At 37.9% G+C, this 18,220-nt stretch overlaps 1 protein-coding gene across 9 annotated transcripts in view; it reads left to right on the top strand.

The window, feature by feature from the left end:
- LOC106050951 (protein lava lamp-like) overlaps nucleotides 1-18,220 on the top strand; it is a 105,467-nt gene that overhangs the window by 67,367 nt on the left and 19,880 nt on the right. For 4 of the 9 annotated variants that reach the window (XM_056041849.1, XM_056041845.1, XM_056041851.1 and 1 more), the window contains exon 2: nucleotides 3,179-3,927. The exons of 2 other annotated variants lie outside the window; for them this stretch is intronic. In XM_056041849.1, coding sequence (XP_055897824.1) covers nucleotides 3,362-3,927 — 566 coding nt within the window. In that variant the 5' untranslated portion in view covers nucleotides 3,179-3,361. Of the gene's footprint in view, nucleotides 1-3,175; nucleotides 3,928-18,220 lie in introns of all 9 variants that reach the window. 3 more of the 9 variants (XM_056041847.1, XM_056041846.1, XM_056041850.1) reach the window with 1 other exon arrangement.

Here is an 18,220-nt window from a genome sequence, read left to right as displayed (position 1 = left end):
CAGGAGACTTGAACAGTTCCTAGGACTTCAGTTGAATCAGGAGACTTGAACAGTTCCTAGGACTTCAGTTGAATCAGGAGACTTGAACAGTTCCTAGGACTTCAGTTGAATCAGGAGACTTGAACAGTTCCTAGGACTTCAGTTGAATCAGGAGACTTGAACAGTTCCTAGGACTTCAGTTGAATCAGGAGACTTGAACAGTTCCTAGGACTTCAGTTGAATCAGGAGACTTGAACAGTTCCTAGGACTTCAGTTGAATCAGGAGACTTGAACAGTTCCTAGGACTTCAGTTGAATCAGGAGACTTGAACAGTTCCTAGGACTTCAGTTGAATCAGGAGACTTGAACAGTTCCTAGGACTTCAGTTGAATCAGGAGACTTGAACAGTTCCTAGGACTTCAGTTGAATCAGGAGACTTGAACAGTTCCTAGGACTTCAGTTGAATCAGGAGACTTGAACAGTTCCTAGGACTTCAGTTGAATCAGGAGACTTGAACAGTTCCTAGGACTTCAGTTGAATCAGGAGACTTGAACAGTTCCTAGGACTTCAGTTGAATCAGGAGACTTGAACAGTTCCTAGGACTTCAGTTGAATCAGGAGACTTGAACAGTTCCTAGGACTTCAGTTGAATCAGGAGACTTGAACAGTTCCTAGGACTTCAGTTGAATCAGGAGACTTTAAAGTTACAGCAAGTTAGATAGCTTAAGTCAATGTTTGAAGCTACGTCTATATTGTTTTAGATTTCTTTTTAATAAGAGCTGTAAATCTGGTCTGCAATTCTAAAATTTAACAAGATCTAGAAACAAAGTTAAAACTGTTGATAATTTTGCTAGCCTGACAATACCTACGTCTATTTTCTCCTGAAAATCTCGAAGTTTAAAATCTGGAAGTACAAAGTCTGGAAGTTTAAAATCCCAGTCCTCTTCAGGAGTCGATCACGTGACCCCTCCGTCTCCAAGCTCATTACAATTCATCTATTTGGCTGATCGCATCATATTTTTGTTGCATGGTCTTTTAACATTGTATTGGTATTTTTCGGGGGTGGGGTTATGGTAACCAAAAGTGACCAATTAAAAGTGTTTTTTTTCTTTTGGCTGTTTGATGAGATCTAATGAAGGCTAAATATAGCCTAATTGTAGAAGAGATGTTAGTATGAAAAAAAGTACTTAATTATGTGAAGAGGAAAGTTGTAAATATGAAATCTATCTCAAGAATTATTGTGTTCCATTTTAAAGTTTTCATCATTTCAGTTTTGGTGCAAACACCACTGGAATGTTCTAGTCATTTAGAAATAAGTTTGTAAGATTTACATTTCATTTCTCTGGATCAAGTCAAACATTCCTCTAGTAGGCATTGATCAACTCCTCCAGACTTTGGCCGCTTCATTGCTTGATAAATATATTGACTAAGTCTTTAGTTGGATACTATCGATATGACCTATTGATTGATTTCCAATCTGGCAAGTCTAGGTGGTATTACTTTCAGAGATAACAGGACAGCTAGGTGTCAGTCAGTAACGAGACCTATTACTTTGTTATGAACTTTGTCCCAGTCTCTGCCTCAGAAATAAAAGTATTGAAAGTCGTTTGGAGCATGTATTGAACTAGCAAGTTAACTTCTGTTGGTGTTGAAGTGGATCAACAAATGTAGCTCTTGAAAACATACTTATGGTCTCAACTAGTTGGGTTTTTACACTCAGTTGAACATTGGTTTTAAGGAATGTTGTATAAACTAATTCAGGTTTAAAAAATTGCAACATTTGGACTTTCTCTATTCCCGATACGTCCACTGACATTCTCCCTATCCACGAGCATCAAGTTGTCCAGCGGTTTGAAGGTTTTAGAATTGGTTCAAGCTTGGGGAACGGAACAAAAAAGGGGGGAGGGGTTGGGAGTATGAAGCGTGAACCAAGATGAAAGATAATATTTGTATTGTACATATATTTTCAACGTCTGTCTTCTGAGGTCTTCCTGTGTAAGATCTATTACAACAACTGACAGATCACATCGAGCTCTGACCTACTTTCTAGTGTCCCCCCTCTCTTCCTAGTCTTTGCCAATTTTATTCAGAACTCGTTGCTCAGCCGGTTTACGCAGTTATTTACAGAAACATCTTTTTAGGACATGAACTTAGGAGAAGGGGCGAAAGGGAGGATCGAAGTGTAAAATAAGGGGAAACACTCTGACTTTGTTTTTGTGCTGACTTATACTTTAGATCTAGATTTAAGTACTGAGGATAGAACATCACTGCTGAGTTAGATACATGTTACTGAAGACACAGCTATTTCTGAACCACTTATTACTAAACAATTCAAACTGAATATTTCAGGCTGAATGTAAAAGAAGTAACAGCGTAGCCTGCATAGCTTCATTAAGAACATTATAATGTAATTAATACGACAACAGAATAGCTGTTACTTACTTATACCTGTTTACTTACATTATTTCAGATCCCCTACATTAAACGTATAACTATTTGAAGAAGAAAAATAGGACTAGAATATCTTATCTTCTTATCTTATAAATTACAGATGTTACTTTAAAATAGATTATAATTACGTCCTCGGCGTATCCATGTGTCGATCTAATTGTGCATGTTAATTCAGTGACTTGGAATCATTGGTTTTCCTGGCTGATTAACTTTGAATAATATCTTAACTATTCAATTAGGATTACATCTCTAATGCACTGCGCGAGTCTCTGCTTTGAGTTTTAATAAATATTTGAACAGTTTAATGTCGTAACATTACAATTGTCTTGAAAATCTGGAGCATTTTGAAACCATATCTTCGAGATATTCTTTTCAGTTGTTTGTTTCGTAAATCTGTATATATATACTATGTACTGATAAAGTTCTACAATTTTTTATCGTGTCGTTTCTACGGGATGGATGACGCGGGAAGATGGGGCTATGAAAAATGTCAGGTCATTAAAGTAGGTCTACAAAACCTTTATATTGTTGCTAAACTAAGTTCCTTTAGACTACCGCTTGCCCTGAAACTTTAGTAGAATCTCAAATATGAGTATCTGAAGAATATTCAGTTGTAGTAGTTTCATAGCATTTTAGCATTGATGAAAAAAAATATTATGTGCTGGAAGTTAATCTTGGTCGCAATGACTAAGTTGACAACTATTTCTCTTGGTGTGTATCGTTATTATGTGTTTGTGTTTCTTTAAGTAGTGCAATAATCAAATAACTGAATAAAGAGAGTAAACTATACTTACAATTAACTTGTGGAAGTAGTTTGTCGAAATAATTAATCGACCTGCCAACTGCCATAACATCGTGAGAGAGGACAGTCCACGTAGACCTGCCAACTGCCGTAACATCGTGAGAGAGGTCAGTCCACACAGACCTGCCACCATGTCGCAGTCCTTCCTGTACTCGAGCAGCACTCTCCCGGGAAACACCTCGGTGACGGAAAAGAGAACCATCATCACCACTTCAAGCGGAGGCATCCGGGACGATGACGATAGCGGCATCTACTACAAGTCCAGCATCACTCCGAGGCACACCAGCATCTCCAGGAGTGCCCTGCCTACTTCCCCTATTCGCACCAGCTCATCCACCCGCACGGTCGAGTACAGCAGCGGATTCCTGCCACTGGGCTCCAGCACCGTGGCTGTCACCGGGGTGAGCAACTTCAAGACCAGCAGGGAGAGGGAGAAGAAAGACCTTCAGGACCTGAACGAGAGGTTCGCCAACTACATTGAGAAGGTGCGCTTCCTGGAGGCTCAGAACAAGAAGCTGGCCTCGGAGCTGGAGCAGCTCAAGTCTCACTGGGGCAAAGAGACGAGCGCCGTGAAGCAGATGTACGACACGGAGCTGAATGAAGCCAGGAAGCTGATCGATGACACCAACAAGGAAAAGGCCAGGCTGCAGCTCAGGGTGGGTCAGCTGGAGGAACAACTGGATGACAACACAAGACAGTGAGTATATTATTACATCCATCTTGCCCCCTTTCACTTTTGTGGTATTGTTGTTTTAGCACAGACTATTCGTCTTGTTATTTCTCATTGTGAGTGACTCAGCTGCCTTGCACTGACCAGAATAAAATATGTATTCAATTCAAGCTGTTAAGGAATTCTAATTGTTGTAGCACTTTGCATGATGATTGTATGATCGAAGAATTTTGCAAAATTCTCATCAAATAAATATTTTAATTTATAGGTGCCTAGATAGTTACTTTAAAGTAAATCATATTTGAATTCCAAACGCTCCAACTTGTTCTTTTGTTGTCACGTGTAAATCTTTTTAAAGAAGAATCACACAAACACACCCACACATAGACACACCTAAACATAGAAGCACCCACATATAGACACACACCTACACCTAAACAGATATTGAAACAGGAAAACTATAATAATATTTTTTTATGAAAAATTCGGTTGCTTCTTGAGCTTAAAAAGTCTACCTTTGAAAAGATTGTTTTGTTTTGTTAATACAGCAGCGATGAAGGGTATAAGATCGTTTTAATGTTGGATCTTTTGTTTCCCCAAGTATATACGTCTTAGTCGAATGCATGAATGTCTTATAATGTTAAATACGATGTTGTATGATTGAATCCCAGTCTGTTCTATCCCATCAGGATGGATTACAAATTGCTGCTTTTGATAACTATTTTCTCAATGTGTCGGCATCAAAAGTTTTTTACATTTGTTTGGATTCAAATTTATCTCACCTTCAAATGGAGGTGGTTGGTCGCTATGCTGGTAATATGAGACCCTCGTTAACCGTAGGCCACACAAAAAAAACAACAGATGACCTTTACATCCTCTGGCCCATAGATCACAAGGTTTGAAAGGGAAACTTTACTTTTATACACCTTCACATAGTCCTTAGTCTGTTGAACATTTGGGGCTCCACACATGATCTGCTGACTGTCTTTATTCCTCTCTGCCGTTTCTCTTGACTTGAATCTCTTTCGAAGACAGGCCCATCTTTCTTAGACCTCTCCCAATCTCTGTCTGCCCCTCCTTCTTTTCCCTGGAACTGTTCCCTGCAGGAAGTTTTTTGCAAGCCCTGATGGACCTCGTGGAGTTTAAGTTTACGGGCTTGTTGTTGTTTTGACAGTGGTCAGCAGGTCATCGTTGGGACAAGTTGCTATTGTCATCCATTTTCAGATGTTACCAATTTTTGGTGCGGTCTTTGTCCTTAGCTCGTTGCTTTAAAAAAAAATCGAATAAAATTTCATGAGTATCAAGTAGTTGCCTGACCGTGTAGTTGGGCTCTTATCTAAAGGTTCGGAGCTTAAATCCTGTCTCACGTTAGTCTGTACAAAAGTAGATTTTCAATAGAACATTACAAGTTACATTTCTGAAAATAGATGCGAATTCTCTGAAACCAATTATAAAATAATAAAACAATATAACCGTTTATTACTACAACAGAGATATTACATTTTAAAATGTATGAGTTCTATAGAGCTCAGTATTCTCAAAACTCTAATTCTATATCTTCAAAGTTCTAGTTCTATATCTTCCAAGTTCTAGCTCTATATATTCAAAGTTCTAGCTCTATATCCTCAAAGTTCTAGCTCTATATCTTCAAAGTTCTAGCTCTATTTCTTCAAAGTTCTAGCTTAATATTCTCAAAGTTCTAGCTCTATTTCTTCAAAGTTCTAGCTCTTTATCCCCAAAGCTCTAGTTCTATATCATCAAAGTTCTAGCTTAATATCCTCAAAGTTCTAGCTCTATATCTTCAAATTTTTAGCGCTATATCATCAAAGTTCTAGCTCTATATCCTCAAAGTTCTAGCTCTATATCTTCAAATTTCTAGCTCTATATCTTCAAAGTTCTAGCTCTATATCCTCAAAGTTCTAGCTCTATATCCTCAAAGTTCTAGCTCTATATCTTCAAAGTTCTAGCTCTATATCCTCAAAGTTCTAGCTCTATATTCTCAAAGTTCTAGCTCTATATCTTCAAAGTTCTATCTCTATATCCTAAAAGTTCTAACTTTATATCCTCAAAGTTCTAGTTCTATATCCCCAAAGTTCCAGCTCTTTATCCTCTAAGTTCTAGTTCTATATCCCCATTGTTCCAGCTCTATATCCTCAAAGTTCTAGTTCTATATCCCCAAAGTTCTAGCTCTATATCCTAAAAGCTCTACCTTTATATCCTCAAAGTTCTAGTTATATATCCCCAAAGTTCCAGCTCTATATTCTCAAAGTTCTAGCTCTATATCCTCAAAGTTCTAGCTCTATATCCCCAAAGTTCCAGCTCTATATTCTCAAAGTTCTAGCTCTATATCCTCAAAGTTCCAGCTCTATATCCCCAAAGTTCTAGCTCTATATCCTCAAAGTTCTAGCTCTATATCCTCAAAATTCCAGCTCTATATCTTCAAAGTGGTCGCTTCAGATAGATCAGTGAGTACAGTGCTAGATCTAGTGGACGCTTCAGATAGATCAGTGAGTACATTGCTAGATCTAGTGGACGCTTCAGATAGATCAGTGAGTACAGTGCTAGATCGAGTTGACGCTTCAGATAGATCAGTGAGTACAGTGTTAGATCTAGTGGACGCTTCAGATAGATCAGTGAGTACAGTGTTAGATCTAGTGGACGCTTGGACGTTTTGTCTTTCTCGTTTATGTGACCACTGGATGAGAAAAATATGGATTAGAATGGATTTTGTGTTTGCTTTTGACAAACGTTGGACACTAGTTGCACTAGAAGATTGCTACCATGTCATGGCAGAAGTCAATGTGATTGTTCTAGTGATTTCCTTTACCTTTAACCTTATGTTGTGTCTGATCAGTGAGTACAGTGCTAGATCTAGTGGACGCTTCAGATAGATCAGTGAGTACAGTGTTAGATCTAGTGGACGCTTCAGATAGATCAGTGAGTACAGTGCTAGATCTAGTGGACGCTTCAGATAGATCAGTGAGTACAGTGCTAGATCGAGTTGACGCTTCAGATAGATCAGTGAGTACAGTGCTAGATCGAGTTGACGCTTCAGATAGATCAGTGAGTACAGTGCTAGATCTAGTGGACTCTTCAGATAGATCAGTGAGTACAGTGCTAGATCTAGTTGACGCTTCAGATAGATCAGTGAGTACATTGCTAGATCTAGTGGACGCTTCAGATAGATCAGTGAGTACAGTGCTAGATCTAGTGGACGCTTCAGATAGATCAGTGAGTACATTGCTAGATCTAGTGGACGCTTCAGATAGATCAGTGAGTACAGTGCTAGATCGAGTTGACGCTTCAGATAGATCAGTGAGTACAGTGTTAGATCTAGTGGACGCTTCAGATAGATCAGTGAGTACAGTGTTAGATCTAGTGGACGCTTCAGATAGATCAGTGAGTACAGTGCTAGATCTAGTTGACGCTTCAGATAGATCAGTGAGTACATTGCTAGATCTAGTGGACGCTTCAGATAGATCAGTGAGTACAGTGCTAGATCTAGTGGACGCTTCAGATAGATCAGTGAGTACATTGCTAGATCTAGTGGACGCTTCAGATAGATCAGTGAGTACAGTGCTAGATCGAGTTGACGCTTCAGATAGATCAGTGAGTACAGTGTTAGATCTAGTGGACGCTTCAGATAGATCAGTGAGTACATTGCTAGATCTAGTGGACGCTTCAGATAGATCAGTGAGTACAGTGCTAGATCTAGTTGACGCTTCAGATAGATCAGTGACATTGACCAGGGATTATTGGAATAGAAACAATTAACTTATAATTTTGAAATACTTAAAAAAAGCAAATCTTATGGCAAGGATAATTGTATCAGTTAGTTTGTATCGTCATGTTATTAAATTTGTAATAGACCTAGACTTAAATAATAAATCTGTGGCATTATAAATATTTTTTCTCATTTCTCATTGTGGTATCTGTGTGAATGTTACATACAGTGATCGCTATTTAAATGCATAAAAAATGTGTTCACTCACGGCTCAAGCCTTCTCAAGGGGACTAATTCAACTTATACCACGACATCTGTCAAGTACTATTTCTTTGCCTTGTTCCATACAAACAAAATAACTAATTAACAATAGTTAATTAATTATTTGCTTATTCTTAATATTGATTCTTGTTTAGTCAGGTACAAGAAATAATTAAGCAAAATTTTATCTTGATCCGAAATTGGGCCAGAAAGAAATAACGTGTAAAAATGTTTACTCGACAGACTGAAAGACAGACTGAAAGAGAGAGTGAGATCATTTAAGCTTTGTAACAAAAATATGAATAATAAATGTCGATGTTACTCTTTGATTGAATTCAAGATTTCTTCTGCAATCAATTTCATCGAACATTTTTTGGCAGCATGTGCTTGTGGTTGGTTTATCTATGATACTCTCTAAGGTGTGTTTGTGTTTGGAGTATTGCTATGATACTCTCAAGTTTGTGTTTTGTGTATTGCTATGATACTCTCAAGTTTGTGTTTGATGTATTGCTATGATACTCTCTAAGGTGTGTTTGTGTTTGGAGTATTGCTATGATACTCTCAAGTTTGTGTTTTGTGTATTGCTATGATACTCTCAAGTTTGTGTTTGATGTATTGCTATGATACTCTCTAAGGTGTGTTTGTGTTTGGAGTATTGCTATGATACTCTCAAGTTTGTGTTTTGTGTATTGCTATGATACTCTCAAGTTTGTGTTTGATGTATTGCTATGATACTCTCTAAGGTGTGTTTGTGTTTGGAGTATTGCTATGATACTCTTAAGTTTGTGTTTGGTGTATTGCTATGATACTCTCAAGTTTGTGTTTGGTGTATTGATATGATACTCTCAAGTTTGTGTTTGATGTATTGCGATGATACTCTCAAGTTTGTGTTTGGTGCATTGCTATGATACTCTCTAGTGCAGTGATGGGCAAATTTTTTTTAGGAGAGGGTCAAAAACGAAAAGTTTTGACTGACCATTTTATGAAATTTAGAAAGTAGGCATGTGATCGAAAGGTCTCAAAAAATGTTCATCCCACAATCTGTAAATTCAAGCGAGTGTTTAGATACTATTCACGCTTTGGTTCCAATTGGCAGTTAGTTATTTTTAAGAGTGCAAGGAAGTCTTCATCATCCATCTATTGCTGAAACAGTCTAGTCTGCTCATAAATATAGGGCTGCGTCTTCTCTTTAGTTCTAATCAGGAGTGGAACATTAGCTAGTGAAACATGAACTAGTGGAACATCAGCTAGTGGAATATCAGCTAGTGAAACATCAGCTAGTGAAACATCAGCTAGTGAAACATCAGCTAGTGGAATATCAGCTAGTGAAACATCAGCTAGTGAAACATCAGCTAGTGGAACATCAGCTAGTGAAACATCAGCTAGTGAAACATCAGCTAGTGAAACATCAGCTAGTGGAACATCAGCTAGTGGAATATCAGCTAGTGAAACATCAGCTAGTGAAACATCAGCTAGTGGAACATCAGCTAGTGGAATATCAGCTAGTGAAACATCAGCTAGTGAAGCATCAGCTAGTGAAACATCAGCTAGTGAAACATCAGCTAGTGGAATATGAGCTAGTGGAACATCAGCTAGTGGAACATCAGCTAGTGAAACATCAGCTAGTGAAACATCAGCTAGTGAAACATCAGCTAGTGAAACATCAGCTAGTGGAATATCAGCTAGTGAAACATCAGCTAGTGAAACATCAGCTAGTGAAACATCAGCTAGTGAAACATCAGCTAGTGGAACATCAGCTAGTGAAACATCAGCTAGTGAAACATCAGCTAGTGAAACATCAGCTAGTGGAACATCAGCTAGTGAAACATCAGCTAGTGAAACATCAGCTAGTAAAACATGAACTAGTGGAACATGAGGTAGTGAAACATCAGCTAGTGAAACATCAGCTAGTGAAACATCAGCTAGTGGAATATCAGCTAGTGGAATATCAGCTAGTGAAACATCAGCTAGTGGAATATCAGCTAGTGGAATATGAGCTAGTGGAACATGAGGTAGTGAAACATCAGCTAGTGAAACATCAGCTAGTGAAACATCAGCTAGTGAAACATCAGCTAGTGCAACATCAGCTAGTGAAACATCAGCTAGTGAAACATCAGCTAGTGGAATATGAGCTAGTGGAACATGAGGTAGTGAAACATCAGCTAGTGAAACATCAGCTAGTGGAATATCAGCTAGTGGAATATCAGCTAGTGAAACATCAGCTAGTGGAATATCAGCTAGTGGAATATGAGCTAGTGGAATATGAGCTAGTGGAATATGAGCTAGTGGAACATGAGGTAGTGAAACATCAGCTAGTGAAACATCAGCTAGTGGAATATCAGCTAGTGGAACATGAGCTAGTGGAACATGAGGTAGTGAAACATCAGCTAGTGAAACATCAGCTAGTGAAACATCAGCTAGTGAAACATCAGCTAGTGAAACATCAGCTAGTGGAATATCAGCTAGTGGAATATGAGCTAGTGGAACATGAGGTAGTGAAACATCAGCTAGTGAAACATCATCTAGTGAAACATCAGCTAGTGAAACATCTGCTAGTGGAACATGAGGTAGTGAAACATCAGCTAGTGGAACATGAGCTAGTGGACTGGACCATGAACTAGTGAAACATCTGCTAGTGGAACATGAGGTAGTGAAACATCAGCTTGTGGAATATGAGCTAGTGGATTGGACCATGAACTAGTGAAACATCTGCTAGTGGAACATGAGGTAGTGAAACATCAGCTTGTGGAATATGAGCTAGTGGACTGGACCATTAACTAGTGAAACATCAGCTAGTGGAACATTAGCTAGTGAAACATCAGCTAGTGGAACATCAGCTTGTGGAATATGAGCTAATGGACTGGACCATGAACTAGTGAAACATTAGCTAGTGAAACATCAGCTAGTGGAACATCAGCTAGTGAAACATCAGGTAGTGAAACATCAGCTAGTGGAACATCAGGTAGTGAAACATCAGCTAGTGGAACATCAGGTAGTGAAACATCAGCTAGTGGAACATCAGCTAGTGGAACATCAGCTAGTGAAACATCAGCTAGTGGAACATCAGCTTGTGGAATATGAGCTAGTGGAACATCAGCTAGTGGAACATCAGCTAGTGGAATATGAGCTAATGGACTGGACCATGAACTAGTGAAACATTAGCTAGTGAAACATCAGCTAGTGGAATATGAGCTAATGGACTGGACCATGAACTAGTGAAACATTAGCTAGTGAAACATCAGCTAGTGGAACATCAGCTAGTGAAACATCAGGTAGTGAAACATCAGCTAGTGAAACATCAGCTAGTGGAACATCAGGTAGTGAAACATCAGCTAGTGGAACATCAGGTAGTGAAACATCAGCTAGTGGAACATCAGCTAGTGAAACAACAGCTAGTGGAACATCAGCTTGTGGAATATGAGCTAGTGGAACATCAGCTAGTGGATCATCAGCTAGTGAAACATCAGGTAGTGAAACATCAGCTAGTGGAACATCAGGTAGTGAAACATCAGCTAGTGGAACATCAGGTAGTGAAACATCAGCTAGTGGAACATCAGCTAGTGGAACATCAGCTAGTGGAACATCAGCTAGTGAAACATCAGCTAGTGGAACATCAACTTGTGGAATATGAGCTAGTGGAACATCAGCTAGTGGAACATCAGCTTGTGGAATATGAGCTAGTGGACTGGACCATGAACTAGTGAAACATCAGCTAGTGGAACATCAGGTAGTGAAACATAAGCTATTGGAATATAAGCTTGTGAAACAACAGTTAGTGGTATGTGAGCTAGTGGACTGGACCATGAACTAGTGGAACATCAGTTAGTGGAACATGAGGTAGTGGAATATGAGCTAGTGGAACATGAGGTAGTGAAACATCAGCTAGTGAAACATCAGCTAGTGGAACATCAGGTAGTGAAACATCTGCTAGTGGAACATCAGGTAGTGAAACATCAGCTAGTGAAACATCAGGTAGTGAAACATCAGCTAGTGGAACATCAGGTAGTGAAACATCAGCTAGTGAAACATCAGCTAGTGGAACATCAGCTTGTGGAATATGAGCTAGTGGACTGGACCATGAACTAGTGAAACATCAGCTAGTGGAACATCAGGTAGTGAAACATAAGCTATTGGAACATAAGCTTGTGAAACATCAGTTAGTGGTATGTGAGCTAGTGGACTGGACCATGAACTAGTGAAACATCAGCTAGTGAAACATCAGCTAGTGGAACATCAGCTAGTGGAACATCAGCTTGTGGAACATTAGCTAGAGGTACATCAGCTTGTGGAACATCAGGTAGTGGAACATCAGCTTTGGAACATTAGCTAGAGGTACATCAGCTAGTGGAACATCAGGTAGTGGAACATCAGCCAGTAGGAATGAGCTAGTGGAACATCAGCTAGTGGAGTGTGAGCTTATAGAGCAATACCTAAGTAGAGCTAGTAGAACATGAGCTAGTGGAACATGAGCTAGTGGAACATGAGCTAGAAGAGCTTGAGGTGATGGAGTTACTGGTTCTTTAGTTTGTAAAGCTAGTGGAACTAGTTGAGAAGGAGCCAGTGGAATCTTTAGGAGCATGTGCTACTGGTACATGGGCAAGCGGAGAATAATCTCGTGAAACTACCGGATCAAGAGCTAGTAGATCTAGTATTATTGAAAAATTACATTTTAATATATCCTAGTGGTTTCCATGTGTTTACCTAGTCCTACCCATGTGATTACCTAGTCGTACCTATGTATTCTACCTAGTCCTACCCCATAGTTTACCTAGTGCTACCTATGTGTTTACCCAGTCCTACCCATGTGTTTACCTAGTCGTACCCCAGAGTTAACCTAGTCCTACCCATGTGTTTATCTTGTCGTATAAGCTGCTTAGATCACATTGTAAAACGGAGATACTTCCATCAGGTCCTACGTGTTCTGCTGGCCAGGGTTTCAGCCTCACCCACAAAGTCAAAACTAAATAACGAATGGAAAAACAAGGCACATTAATTCTTTTAAAAGAAGGAGAATGATATTTCCTGCCTGATAGGACTTGCGATTAAGATGAATTAATCCCAACATCTTGCTCACGTCAATCTGGCAATGCTTAGATGTTACAACATAAACGTAGAGACTATGAATGTACACTTGAGTTTCAGTATCCATTCATCTCCTAAAAGGATCATAGGTTTTAAAACCTAGATCTAATTTTATATTACAAGAGTTATCTTCTTACAAACAAACGCACATTTTTTGTCCAACTCATTGTGTAGAACAGAATACAGAGGTCAAATCAGAAGAAGAGGTCAAGTCACTGGGGACCTTCAGTCAAATCACAGTCTGGAGGGATTTTCCGTTTGGGCCAAAAAAAAAAAAAAAGAATGTTCCACTTATTAGGTTACCTAAACAAGACGTCGTAGCTGGACTATGGACATGTGTCGAAGGTTGTCAAGTCAATATTAATACACTCTGACCAAATCAAACATCTTTTAAACTGATTTAGAAAATGGCTCTAAAAGCTGTTTAAATTGATTTTGTGGAAAAGCTTTTATTTCTGTTATATTCAAATCTCATTCTCAGAGAGAATTCGAATCTTCTCACGTGTTTGAGTCTAGCTGAATCCAAGCGTAAACTGTATTCCTTCTATACATAGGAAATATTGTGTCCTGAATAATAAGAATTTTGCTATCTATTAGTGATATGACATTTGCTATCTATACGTGATATGACATTTGCTATCTATACGTGATATGACATTTGCTATCTATAAGTGATATGACGTTTGCTATCTATGTCATATGATGTGTGCTGGCTAAGCGATATGATGTTTGCTGACTATGTGATATGATGTGTGCTGGCTAAGCGATATGATGTTTGCTGACTATGTGATATTGACTATGTGATATGATGTTTGCTGGCTATGAACGGGTTTTCAAGGAAATGTTTTAGTTGTTAAGGATGTCCTGCAGACGAGGAGTATTAATGTCATTATTTGCACTCATTTCAACACACACACACACACACACAAAGACAATACTAACCCTAAACACACACAACTTGACACTGTCTGTGACGTCACGTCGATGCTATCTAGTCCAACAAACTCGCAGGTCAGCAGTCAATATTTGACAGAGCTCAAGTTGTGACGCGGCTTTCTCTTGGAAACTTGCCTTTTAATAGAAATATTGATCCAGACATTAATGTGTGTGTGTGTGTGAAATTGTTCTCTTGCTACGTCTTGTTGAATGCTCAGGTTATTACCTTGTTACAGGAGGAGGTGCCTCTAATGGAAAGTCAGGACTCCAAAAGAGGATAAAAAATGTTTTTATTTAGCTCAGAAAAAAAATAGAATCTAGGTCAGGTCATCTTTGACTTTGCTACACTTGATAGTACACTTTGACTTTGCTACCCTTGATAGTACACTTTGACTTTGCTACACTTGATAGTACACTTTGACTTTGCTACACTTGATAGTACACTTTGACTTTGCTACACTTGATAGTACACTTTGACTTAGTTAATAAAACGTGCTCATGAAAAGTAGCTTTGTCGCTACCTTTATGACATATCGACCTGTGAAGGATAGCCACATAGGGTAATTCATTTGTTTTGTTCAATCTCATAACAGGGATTCAGAGATTTGCATCAAAACAATCATCTTACTCATTCCATTATATTTCTTATGTTCAAATATTATTGTGCGAGTAAAGTATCTACGTTTGTTGTATTCCATTATGAACTAAGTACATGGCAATCAATACTCAAATACATATAGCTCAATAAATCACATATTGAACTGTTACTCCATCGAACAGGGCTCGGTACAAAACTCACTCTCTTCTCTCTCTCTCTCTCCGCTGACATGATCAAATAAAAAAAAAAATCATACTATTACTCCCTAACTTTATTTAACTCTCGTGTGTGTATTGTACATAAGAATGAAATCTCTCTATCACTATATCGTATTCATAAACAAAGTGTAGGCTTATATATCCTTTTTACACTAAGTCTCAAAAGATTTGGTGTCAGAAGCAATAGAAACACTCCATTAGTTTTCTGCCGAATAAATTTAACTTCTTAATTAAATGAGTTGCTGTGATCGAAAATTTTATTTTTCAGTTCAGACGTAAACTCTTTTCGGACCGTGATTTGAATGAAGAGACCCTAATCACGTGACTTAATCCTTGCCTGATTTGTATTCAACATTGCCAAGTCGTGCTGAGAGCTAATGAAATGAATGAGAACAATTTCAAATACAAATGTCGAGAGTATGAGTTTTGAATTAGAGAGTAAAGTGTAGTGAAGTTTTCTTCCATTTTGTAAATCGCGAATATTTTGAATGTAATCAGTTGCTTATTTTTGTATTTTTTTCTGTTGGTTTATATGCATGTGTTAAACTAATATATAACATATAATAAACAAACTAAAAACCCGCGTTTAATTGTATGGATAACATCAATTTCAGCCTCTCTTTCGATAGGATTGACTGTGCCCGCTAGTCTGCTGATATTAGCATCCACAACGCTTTAGTTCAAATTTGGTTTATACTTTTTTTTAGTTTCATTTACTGACTATTGAGCTTACAATTAAAAGAGTGTATTAATCAACTCTAACATATTATAGTGTGGATAATGAAAGCTATTTTTTTTTTAAATAAACTATCAAATGTCGAAACAGGGTTTAAACCTGTGACCTTCGTATCATAAAATTGGAAGCAATCTCTAGTTGTTGTTTTTTTCCCCTATTCATCCAATCAAATTACACTTAGATATTAACGCTTTGGAACAGAGAGTAATTTGTTTTTCGTCCTTTTTCGTTTTTTCTAGTTTCTCCCATGGAAAAGTTTTTATTTTATTTTCCCCACTGACCTCGACCTCTCGGCCTCCAATAAATGTCTATTTATAGTGCTGACCAGTTTTTCTCTTGGCACGCGCGTGCCATGCCGGCGTCCTCAGAGAGTTAATGATGTAATGTCTGTTCCTGGATCAATGCATTTCTCTTTTGTTAGACTGGACTATGCTGCTTAAACACACTTAGGGTTCAGTGTCTTAGACTGGACTCCATCGGTTAAACACACTTAGGCATCATTGTCTGTTCTTAGACTGGACTCCATCGGTTAAACACACTTAGGCATCATTGTCTGTTCTTAGACTGGACTCCATCGGTTAAACACACTTAGGCATCATTGTCTGTTCTTAGACTGGACTCAATCGGTTAAACACACTTGGGCATCATTGTCTGTTCTTAGACTGGACTCCATGTTTTTGGTCTGTTGTTGACTTGGAGCACCTGATTGCTAGTATAACTAAAACTAACTTCTTTCTTGAAAACAAAATTAAACAAAACTTTGATTATAATATATTCAAATTCATCTTGAGATGAGATGAAATAAATATAGCAGCAATAAATGGTATTTTAAATAACATCTGACTACAACAAATAGATGCCTTTACTCTTTCATGCCTTTAGATCGCCTGATCTACTTAAGATCTGCATCACGACAAATCAGCTCAATATTTCATCATTCTACAATGCACAGCCACCAAACAAACTCATTAATCTCTTATCATTGTCACGTAGGAAACACACACACACACACTTCATCGCTTAAACTCAAATAAACATCATTGTTCTTAGACTTGACCATAAGTATCATTGTTCTTAGACTTGACCATAAGTATCATTGTTCTTAGACTTGACCATAAGTATCATTGTTCTTAGACTTGACCATAAGTATCATTGATCTTAGACTTGACCATAAGTATCATTGATCTTAGACTTGACCATAAGTATCATTGATCTTAGACTTGACCATAAGTATCATTGTTCTTCGACTTGACCATAAGTATCATTGATCTTAGACTTGACCATAAATATCATTGTTCTTCGACTTGACCATAAGTATCATTGATCTTAGACTTGACCATAAGTATCATTGATCTTAGACTTGACCATAAGTATCATTGATCTTAGACTTGACCATAAGTATCATTGTTCTTAGACTTGACCATAAGTATCATTGTTCTTCGACTTGACCATAAGTATCATTGATCTTAGACTTGACCATAAGTATCATTGTTCTTAGACTTGACCATAAGTATCATTGTTCTTAGACTTGACCATAAGTATCATTGTTCTTAGACTTGACCATAAGTATCATTGATCTTAGACTTGACCATAAGTATCATTGTTCTTAGACTTGACCATAAGTATCATTGTTCTTAGACTTGACCATAAGTATCATTGATCTTAGACTTGACCATAAGTATCATTGTTCTTAGACTTGACCATAAGTATCATTGTTCTTAGACTTGACCATAAGTATCATTGATCTTAGACTTGACCATAAGTATCATTGTTCTTAGACTTGACCATAAGTATCATTGTTCTTAGACTTGACCATAAGTATCATTGTTCTTAGACTTGACCATAAGTATCATTGTTCTTAGACTTGACCATAAGTATCATTGATCTTAGACTTGACCATAAGTATCATTGTTCTTAGACTTGACCATAAGTATCATTGTTCTTAGACTTGACCATAAGTATCATTGTTCTTAGACTTGACCATAAGTATCATTGATCTTAGACTTGACCATAAGTATCATTGATCTTAGACTTGACCTGTCTGTTCTTGGACATAGCCACATTAGTTCATTACTGTACACACACATTGTCAAGGCAGTTTTTCTTCAAGGTACACAGTTTTAGGCGGCATAAAAATTATTTGGTCATTGGAAGTTACTACTTACAGCTGAGGTTTAGTTACTACCTACAGACGAGGTTTAGTTACTACCTACAGATGAGGTTCAGTTACTACCTACAGACGAGGATTAGTTACTAATTACAGCTGAGGTTTAGTTACTACCTACAGACGAGGTTTAGTTACTACCTACAGATGAGGTTTAGTTACTACTTACAGACGAGGTTTAGTTACTACCTACAAATGAGGTTTAGTTACTACCTACAGACGAGGTTTAGTTACTACTTACAGACGAGGTTTAGTTACTACTTACAGACGAGGTTTAGTTACTACCTACAGACGAGGTTTAGTTACTACTTACAGACGAGGTATAGTTACTACTTACAGACGAGGTTTAGTTACTACCTACAGACGAGGTTTAGTTACTACTTACAGACGAGGTTTAGTTACTACCTACAGACGAGGTTTAGTTACTACTTACAGCTGAGGTTTAGTTACTACTTACAGCTGAGGTTTAGTTACTACTTACAGCTGAGGTTTAGTTACTACTTACAGCTGAGGTTTAGTTACTACCTACAGACGAGGTTTAGTTACTACTTACAGCTGAGGTTTAGTTACTACTTACAGCTGAGGTTTAGTTACTACTTAC

This window comes from Biomphalaria glabrata, chromosome 9 (genome assembly GCF_947242115.1).
Source record: "Biomphalaria glabrata chromosome 9, xgBioGlab47.1, whole genome shotgun sequence".
NCBI lineage: Eukaryota > Metazoa > Mollusca > Gastropoda > Planorbidae > Biomphalaria > Biomphalaria glabrata.
Note: the sequence above shows the minus strand (reverse complement) of the source record. Positions and strands in the feature narration are given on the sequence as shown.